This window comes from Humulus lupulus, chromosome 1, assembly GCF_963169125.1.
Source record: "Humulus lupulus chromosome 1, drHumLupu1.1, whole genome shotgun sequence".
Classification (NCBI taxonomy): domain Eukaryota; kingdom Viridiplantae; phylum Streptophyta; class Magnoliopsida; order Rosales; family Cannabaceae; genus Humulus; species Humulus lupulus.
The window spans coordinates 242,540,194-242,550,821 of NC_084793.1; the positions used below are offsets into that span (position 1 = coordinate 242,540,194).

The 10,628-nt window shown below is 34.5% G+C and overlaps 1 protein-coding gene across 1 annotated transcript; it reads left to right on the forward strand.

The window, feature by feature from the left end:
• Positions 1-4,132: 4,132 nt before the first annotated feature.
• Positions 4,133-8,369, forward strand: LOC133804763 (uncharacterized). Its single transcript, XM_062242910.1, is given in 6 exon segments — positions 4,133-4,351; positions 4,573-6,887; positions 7,010-7,063; positions 7,167-7,348; positions 7,869-7,928; positions 7,930-8,369. Coding segments are annotated over 5 exon segments (2,721 nt in total). The 5' UTR covers positions 4,133-4,351; position 4,573; the 3' UTR covers positions 8,041-8,369.
• Positions 8,370-10,628: the final 2,259 nt, after the last annotated feature.

The following is a 10,628-nucleotide window of genomic DNA, read 5'->3' on the forward strand; positions in this document are numbered from 1 at the left end:
TGCCCATCTCTGAACCTTGATTGGCTATGGTGGGACCGACTGTTTCCTCTGTTGCCTCCTTAGGCTGGCATTTCCCGGGCGTTAGGGGGAGGCCTGCGTTGGTCGGTGGGTCCCCATGCATTGTCATGCAGTGGGGGGCCCCTGACCGTAGAGCCTATCTCTGAGTTCCTTCTGTTGGCAGAAGGACGCTGCCCCCTGCTCGGTGGATGCGGCTCTTCACCCCCCAGGCGTCTAGGGTTGCGGGGCTGTTGCCCGGACCTATTCTGCCTTGGGCGCGGGGGATCGCCTTGACCAGCCTAGGACGGAGGCTGCGTCTCAGGATTCCTAGGTGGGATATCATCCTGAGGCATCGGTGGGTGCTTCGGCCTTTGAGGGCTTGTTGGCTGGAGCGGAGGGCTAGGATTGGGACCTCTTTGAGGTGGCCCGCTTGGGAGTTGATCAGGCTGCAAGGCAGGCGCAGCCTGATTCCTAGCCAACAGGAGGGCTGCTTCAAGGGCTGCCATGGCATCCCTTTGACGACGGTCCATCTCCGCCTGTCTCTCGCTCAGCTCTTGGCGCTGGCGCTCTATCTCTCTCTGTTGTGACGCCATTATCTCGGCGGCACTCTCTTAATTGGCCCTCAAAGCGGCCAATTCATCTTGCAACACCCCCAGTGTTGTCTTTAGGGCCTCAGAGTCCACCTCCTCCTCATCGAACTCCAAATGAGGTTCGTCTTCAGCCATATTTGGGGGAGGAGGCTGGGATGGTGCAGCAGCAGCCTGTCCAGTCTTCTTGGTAGTCTTTGCCATTAGATTTTCTTGGATTCAAGCCTCTTAATGAAAGCACCAGAATGTTGACCCTGATTTTAGTCAACGACACGGAGTCTAGAAAACGACAGGAAAGTAATATAGAGCTTGAGAAAATGATCTAATGGAAAGAATAAAGAACACAGAGATTTAGAGTGGTTCGGCCCCAGTGAGTGGTAATGACCTACGTCCACTTGATACTATTATTAGTATTGAGCTCCAAAGGTGTGATAAAAGAACTAGGGTTCCTGAGTTTCACAGACCTTGGAGGAAGAATACAACGATGGATAATAGTAATATAATTCTAGAAGAAAAAGATTCATCCCCTTCCCTGAGCTATTTCTTGTGTATTTATAGGCTTTGGAAAGATTACATGAATTAGGAAATAATATCTATCCTTAATGATCGGATCTGCAGGTCATAATGAAGAGATATTCTCGGATATCATCACAACTGTACAGATCTTTACATAAATGAACGGAGTATACGACCAGGCTGGTCGTATATAAAACTTGATCTTTTCATGTGGAAATAATGCTGGTCGATAGGCGAGCCGTATCTCTACTACGTGTCCGCCACATGTCGTAAATCCTTGCCACGTCATCAGCAGCTGATTTATGGATAAACATATAGGATGATAGATTATTCAAACGAATTATTTGGGATAAATTAATGTTTGATACTTCTATCTTTATTAAACTTTATGATAAAACTATTAAATTATTTTTCATAACTCCTGTGGGTAAATTAAGAAAATTAATTTAATATATTATCCTAATTAATTATATAAATATAATAAAATCCCATCAATCACAATTTATGTCCATTATGTGATCATTTTAAATTAATATATAATTTTATATAATTAAAGATGGTGTGGCTACTCCTTAATTATTTAAAATTATATGGTTCACTAGACATTATGTTTTAGGCTCTAGGAAGACCTAAGAACAATTTCGTTATAACATAATAGGCAATCATAGAGAGTAGTGCTCCTATTGTGGTCGTCCGAAGATCATTAAAAATCGTTTTAGATTGAACATTTGTCTCAGTTTCATGCGTTCTTATGTCAACCGCAAAATTGTTTATGAATTATTCATAATTTTATTCACCCTAAATGTTTTATGAATATTTTATGAATAATAATGTGCTAAATATTATTCAACCTATCTTAATGTTTGAATATAATCTAAATATATCTAGCAAAATTATGGAATACACAACATATTTAAAATTATAAAGTCATACATATGACATTAAAGATAATTATACTTAGAATAAATTTGCATGAATAATAACAAAATAATCATATAAATTAGGATAATTAACTATATGTACGAAAATAAATACAATAATTCCATATATATGCTTGGCAGAAAATATCTATGATAAATAAGACAATAAAATCATTTATTGATTTGGTGAATTAATAAAATAATAATTGCACAAACTTAATTGTAAAACAAAAAGTAATTACATTCTTAAAATAGCACAATTATTTAATATTGCATGAATAAAAGAAAATAATCATACAATAAATACACCAAAATTAAGTAATTGCACATTTTAATTAATTTCCAAATATATAATATACCAAAATTATATATTTTAATTAAATTGGCAAAAAAAAAATTAAAAATGATATTATTGTCTAAATAAGTATTAAAATCAAGAAAATAATAAAATTAAAAAAAATATATCAAAAAAGTAATTGTCGGAATTTTTCTTCAATTGTTTTTAAATCTGCCATGGGGAAAATGACATGTCGTTTTCCCCTTATTTTTGTCGTGTGACCCGTCAAACGGTGGGTCATTTTTCTGCAACAGGGAGGTAACGACATGTCGTTTTCCCTGTCTTCTTCCTCTAGCCGGGTTGAAATCGACCCGGTTTCTGCGTGCGGGTCGTATGGACTCGATTCAAAGCCCGACTTTAAAACCCAATTTTGACGTCGATTTTCAAGATTTTACAGCACAGATCAATTAGAAAACCTTGTATGAAGAGATTCATAGGATTATTTTGCATAAAAAATAACTAAAATTTAGCTTGAATTTCAAAAAATAAAATCGGGCATAAACGGGTCCGAACAAAAAAACCTGATGGAAAACAACGATTTTTACATCTAAATTCATAGATTTTCGCCCATATTTGATCTAAAACAATGTCTAAAGAGATTCATGGCGTTTTATTGCTTTATAAACAAATAGAAACCGGACTTTAATATTAAAGAAAACTTATGGCCATTTACATGAATGAACAGATATGAAACGTGGTTCAATTTATCCCAAATGAAAAGAAATATAAAGCTTAATATATTTCTAATGAAATTAGGATAAAAAACAAAAGAAACCATCCACCAAAAACAAATAAAATGATCGGTCAAAACAAATAATATATTTATATATATAAGTGTACATGACCATATGGTATAGGTTTTTATGTCCAAAATTGTTAGGACTGAATAAATCAACGTAAACCCAACAACAAAAGCAGTAAAACACAACCAAAATACAAAAATTGAAATTTATATATATATATATATATGTATATGTACAAAAATTAAACACATACGTATGTATATATAAATAATTCATGGCAGACAATATAAATCAAGGCATCAAGACAGAGGTAAACCTGGCTCTGATACCAAATGATACACTAAAATGAAATATAGGCATATGGACAATCCTATACATGTAGGCGTAATTAATATATAGATTGAACATATACAAAGAGAAGATCTTAATTGTATACCTCCAGCCATTGATTTGGTGAACCTCGATCTAATCTAAAAGCTTTAGATCTACAAAAGAAAAAGAAAAGAATTAGAACGAGTACTCGGGCTTCCAAGCTTTCACTAACTCTTTTTAGATGGAGTTACTGATAGTCGGAATGAGCAGTGAGCTTGGGGACCGGTACTCTATATTTATAGAGTGATACCTACCATCAGAGTCTCTGCCACAGATTGAGATAGTCTCTCAATCAATTGAGATATGCAAAATCGTGTAACAACCAAAATCGGGTAACAAATAATGTTGACCATTAATTAGAATATTTTGTCAATAAATAAAATATTGACTTTGATATATTAAATCAATTAGTTGTAACAAATTGATTTTATATACCATATAAATAAATATTATAATACTCAATTATTTATTTAGTGAATTATTTGTAATTTCAATTGAGAAAACTTTGACTAAAATCAGATTTAAGGTTCTATTTGAACTATTTAAACATGATCCAAATAAATAACGACACAAAACACATAATCCAAAAATATATAAACCCTCTATAAATTTACATCGAGAATGTTAAATTAAAATAATGTTTCATGTTATATAAGTCATGTAATTATGTGGCATCTTCGTTCGGGATTCACTGGTTGACAATAGCGCGCAGAGATCGATCGACCCACCTTCTTATTCAAATAAAAAATAAAATTTTTAAAATGGAGAGAAAGGCGGGTCAGTCTTCAATTTACTTGATTCTCCCGCCTAACCAAATTGGTTTTTAACTTTCATTATTTCTACTTCCCTCCCGACCCATCTTCCTAACCATTAACCAAGGTCAGTACTACTTTTTTTTCTCTTCAATTCAATCATTTTAGGGTTTCCAATTTGGTATTCAATTGTTCATTGTATCTTTTCACCTTTAGTTGTAACAAACAGTGGAGATTTACTTTGATTGCATGTTCTTTAGGGTGTTAAACTGGGCCTATAATACTTTTAGGTTTTGAAGTTCGTATACTGAGTTGGTTTGATAGAATTTGTCATTGGTGAATTTATAGGATGAGTGATACAAATGAGTTGCGAAAAACCCGTTCTGCACTCTGTAATTTGACCAACCGCCCCCTTAAGAGAGGTATTTCAGTGATTTCGGGAGGCTCGGAGCTTAAATCCGGAGATGGGTATGGTAGGAAAGTCGATATTCAAATTGGGGATTCAAAATTTGCCAAGAAAGTCTGTTTATTTAAAGGTGCCGATTTTGAAGTAGATGGTAATGAGAAGGGCCTGCCAGTGCCTAAGGGAAAGGAACCTCATGGTTCTTCATCATCTAATTCCAGCGATACTGATGCCTCGCAGGATAACAGAGAGTCTTTCATCTCCAGTTTACGAAAAGAGATCAAGAGGGCCAATGATTTGGATGGCGGCAGAGTTCATCCGAGTGCTGCAGCAGAAGGTGGTGATGCCTCACAGGAAAGTAGAGAGTCTTTCATCTCTAATTTACACATAGATATTAAGAAGGACGAGGATTTGGATGCCAGAAGAGTTCATCAGAGTGTTGCATCAGAAGGTGATGATGCAACAAGGGATAGTTCTATGTCTAGCATTTCGATGGCCACTTGCTCAGGATTTTGGAATAAAGATTGTTCTGGTGGGGTGGCATCGAATTATCAGGATGATGATTTGAGACACGATTCTGATGCTACTAAAACTAAAAGTTGTCTTGCTCATGTACCTGCAGTCACTCTTTGCAAGAATAGCAAACAGGGTCGTGGTGCTGATAAACATGCTTCTACAAAATGTGATCCTAGTGAGTGGGTGAAGTTGTTTGATCAAGCTGTTGAGAAAGTCAAGCATTTGGATGGTCGCAGGGTTCATCAGAGTGTTGTGGAAGAAGGTGGTGATGCCTCACAGAATAGAGACATTACCATCTCTAATTTACGCAAAGAAATTAAGAAGGTTAAAGATTTGGATGGCAGCAAAGTTGATCAGAGTATTGCGGCAGAAGGTGGTGATGCAACAAGGGATAGTTCTTTGTCAAGCATTTCGATGGCCACTTGCTCAGGATTTCGGAATAAAGATTGTTCTGGTGGGGTGGCATCTAATTATCAGAATGATGATTTGAGACACGGTTCTGATGCTACCAAAACTAAAAGTTGTATTTCTCATGTACCTGCAGTCACTCTTTGCAAGAATAGCAAAAAGGGTCGTGGTGCTGATAAACATGCTTCTACAAAATGTGATCCTAGTGAGTGGGGGAAGTTGTTTGATGAAGCTGTTGAGAAAGCCAAGCATTTGGATGCCTGCAGGGCTCATCAGAGTGTTGTGGAAGAAGGTGGCGATGCCTCACAGAATAGAGACATTACCATCACTAATTTACGGAAAGAAATTAAGAAGGTTAAAGATTTGGATGGCAGCAAAGTTGATCAGAGTGTTGCGGCAGAAGGTGGTGATGCAACAAGGGATAGTTCTTTGTCTAGCATTTTGATGGCCACTTGCTCAGGATATCGGAATAAAGATTGTTCTGGTGGGGTGGCATCAAATTATCAGGATGATGATTCGAGACACGATTCTGATGCCACTAAAACTAAAAGTGGTCTTGCTCATGTACCCGCAGTCACTCTTTGCAAGAATAGCAAAGAGGATCGTGGTGCTGATAAACATGCTTCTACAAAATGTGATCCTAGTGAGTGGGGGAAGTTGTTTGATCAAGCTGTTGAGAAAGCCAAGCATTTGGATGGCCGCAGGGTTAATCACAGTGTTGTGGAAGAAGGTGGTGATGCCTCACAGAATAGAGACATTACCATCACTAATTTACACAAAGAGATTAAGAAGGTTAAGGATTTGGATGGCAGCAAAGTTGATCAGAGTGTTGCGGCAGAAGGTGGTGATGCCTCGCAGGAGAATCGAGAGTCTTTAATCTCCAATTTATGCAAAGAGATTAAGAAGACCGAGGATTTGGATGGTGGTAGAGTTCATCAGAGTGTTGCGGCAGAAGGTGGTGATGCAACAAGGGATAGTTCTTTGTCTAGCATTTTGATGGCCACTTGCTCAGGGTTTTGGAATAAAGATTGTTCTGGTGGGGCAGCTTCAAATTATCAGAATGATGGTTTGAGACATGATTGTGGTGCTACTAAATCTAAAAGTGGTCTTGCTCATGTACCTGTAGTCACTGTTTGCAAGAATAGCAAAGAGGCCTGCAGTGCTGATAAACAGGCTTCTACAAAATGCAATCCTAGTGAGTGGTCGAAGTTGTTTATGCAAAGTGTTAAATCACGTGAATTGGGGAGATGTTCAACTCTTAAGGGTGATGGTAGTGGTAATACAGATGTCAATGAAGAGTTTCTAAAAGCATGCTCTTGCTCATTTTGTTTGAAAGGTAATAATGACTAGGACGTTACACAAGTCATTTCTGGATTGTTTGCATTATGAAAGTTGTATGCTATAGCCGAACTTGCTTTCTAAATGATTGTCTTTGTTTTTTTCAATGTTTGTATACAGCTGCTTACATTTGGGCAGACCTACAATACCAGGATATCAAGGGTCGGATTTCTGGTATGTTTGCATGATGTGTGAATTTTCTATCTAAATGACTTGTAAGTTCAAGTCTTTGATGGTCTATATTACATTATGTTATGTTTTCTCTTTCATTTCATAGCGTTAAAGAAGAGTCAAAAAGAAGCAAATACCTTGGTTCATAAGAGCTGCACAGAGGAGGCTAGTATTCATGGACGAGGAAGTCCTATCAAATCATCAAGCCTTGAATCTGATCTCTCGGGTCAGTGGAGATCTCTATTTTGTCATATGGAGGACATACTTATTCAAGAAAGCAATCAATTAGTACGTGTAACTTCATTTGCCTATGACTTGATCCTCGTCAATGGTTTTCCCTTCTTAGATGATTACTATGATTCTTCAATTGTGTCTAGTCTCTTTTTGTTTATTTACTTTTCAAGGTTTACATGCATGTCTTTGTTCCTCTATTCGTACATAATGGAATTCAGTTTTTTCACAAAACATCTAGATTCTTTTGCTGGCAATTGGGTTTTGGTAATATTCAATATCGTTTTTGGTTGTTTGCTAGGGCCGTTCACTGTTTTGTGAGTTCTTGAACCAATGTGTTACAACCAAGCCAATAGAAGTGGCTCCTTATAATGGCTTCCATAGTTTGATCTTTATATATACATCTTTATAAACATCTATGTATACATATAATGTCAAAAAAAAAAAAAAAAGAAAAGAAAAAGAAAATCTATGTATACATATATAGTTTCTTATCTGCATGGTAGTGTGTTTTTCTCTTCTTTTTTATTTCCACCTGATCTTTATGTGATGGATTCTCTGGATTTTGCTTTTGCAGCAAGCCAGTTTTCTCTCACTGAAAGATTTGAGAGAGAACTGCAAGATGGATTTGGAGATGATCAACGAAATGCCCACAGAGAAACAATAGTATGCTTTCAATGCTTTTTGGTAGTTTGTATTGTGACTTTTATAGTACCTTTTTTGTTGTTCTGCTTGCAAGCATAAGCTGATATCATACTTGCATTTGATGTAATTTAAAGGGCTGCTGTATCAATGTTTTAGAGCTGTCGTGTATCGGTCAATTTTCTTGTATTTGAGAGAGAACTGCAAGATGGATTTAGAGATCAATGAAATGCCCACAGAGAAACATTAGTATGCTTTTAATGCTTCTTGGTGACCTAAAAGTTTGTATTTGTCAATTTTCATGTACTTTTAAATCTTCATTTTTTAAAGCGTGAATTCGTTTCGAATCATGTTAGTAAAGATGTTGACCATGGAGATTTAGTTATCTGGTGGAACCTTTGGCTCGTTATGTATGTCAAGTTGATGATTCCTTAAATTGTTATGTACTTCGTAGTATTCTGTATGAGTACTGCTGATAGTATTTAGTATCTACTTTAGATATTTCTAGTGCTTGAGGATTGCTAATTTATGCTACAAAATTGATTGGTTAATAAAGATGCAATCAGGCTTACTTGATTTATCCAGTCTAGTCAACTGAAAAAAATAATACTGGATTTTATCTCAAACTTCCACTCTGCTGACCATATTTGTTGAACAATAATCTTGTATTGTGTCATCTAACTAGATTTTAATTGAAAAAGAAAGCTTTAGTGGAAAAGTAGGCTTGTATATGTTTGTATAAGAATGGTTTATATTTTAAATAAGGTTTATATTTTTTTTGGATTTTGTGTTTTTGTTCCGTTACTTTTTTGGCACATGTGTTTTAATAAATTATTTTTTAGATTTTGTGTTTTTTAAAAAGGTAAATATCATTTTGACCTTATGTTTGGCAAAAATTACTAATCAGACTATTTATTTTGTTAAATTATAAATTTTGATCAAATTAGTTTTCAATATAATCAAAATGTCCTTATATTTAATTTAATAATATAAAAAACAAATAAAGTGAATTAAAAATTCAAAAATAATATTTTTAATTATTAAATACATTTAAATGAATTAAAATGTAAAAATAATTTTAATGAATAAAAATCAAAATTAAACATAATCTTGAACTTAAAAACTTAAATGTAAATCAATTAACAAAAATTAAAGCTAATCTAACATGATAAAAATTTTTGATTTTTTTTTCTCCTTTTAGCTTCTTCTTCTTCTTCCTACCTCGTCGTTCAACCTCATTCTTCTTTTTCTTCGTCCCTTGTCTTGAAGGTAGATTGGTGGAGCTTGGAGCACTTCAAGCCAGGACGACAACATGAGATCTGGACGACGACAAAGCTTTTTCCCTGCAGTGTGATCTCCCGCAAGCTCACTTATAGTGGAGGAATCTATTGGGTGACGAGATTTGAGTTTCTACAGCTATGGGGGCTTCCTCTCCTTCATCCTTCTCGGATCTGGTCTTCAAATGGCGATGAGGCTAGGTCGCGGTGGGGCTTCCTTCTTCTTGGCTCTGGTCTTTAAACAGAGGTGGGTTGGGTGGTGGTGGGGCTTACAAAGGTGAGGCTTTCTCCTTCTCAAATCTGAGCTTCGAATGGAGGTGAAGCCATTTTGAGCACTTACGAACAACAAACAATGTACTAGATTTGTGAGTTTTTTTAGAAGATTTTTAGTTCTGATATATTTCTATTCCTTTGTTCTTGGCAAATCTGAGTTTTATTGTAATGGTATGAGATTTAATTTCTGGTTTTAACTGTGGGATTGATAATTGTGGGTTTGTTTGATGTGATTTGTGATGATAAGGAACAAATAAAGAAGATAAATTGTTTCATTTTTTATTTATGATTTTCGGTTTTCATGGTAATTAAGAACATGAGATTAAGATGTTTAATTGATATTTTGTTTTTATATTGATTGAAAATTTTATTAGTTTAAGTTTTAATTTTTGTATCTATATTTTTTATTTTTTTTGTTTGATTTTTTTAATTTAAATATTATATTTTGTAAATTTAGTTTTAATATTTGAAAATAATTTAAATTCAATATTTAATAAAATTCAAGGGTATTTTGGTCATATTAAAAAATTATTTGACCGAAATCGGGTTCAGAGTATCATTTTGTTCCATTTTGTAAAACATAGAGTCTAAATTGTCATTTAATAAACCAGAGAGTCCAATTAGTAACTTTTGTAAAACATAAAGTCCAAAATGATATTTACCATTTTTAAAATAGTTTAGATAAACTCTTAAATTTGATTTTGATCAAAGTTTTTTGAACTAAAATTATAAATAACTTGCCAAACTAACAATTTAGGATAAAAACACAATTATTCTGTCTAACAACTGTATTGTTATATTTATTTATTTTTTCATCAAAATTGGGTTTAGGAATCTATTTGAATTATTTTACAAAATACAAAGTCTAAAAATAATTTATTAAAACACAAAGTTCAAACAAATAATAAAACAAAATATATGATCCAAAAAAGTATAAACTCTTTTAATCATTCAACTCATTTTTATGGATAGTGCCTTTAAATTTTTTGAGAGGAAAAAAAAATCTCAAATCCATACCATCATTGAATATAGATGTATTCTCAATTTACATACTTAAATTACTTACCATGATGCGAAAGTAATCTCAATTATATATATTTTTAAATTGAGTCACATAGTATTTAATTATATGTGAGATTATTTCA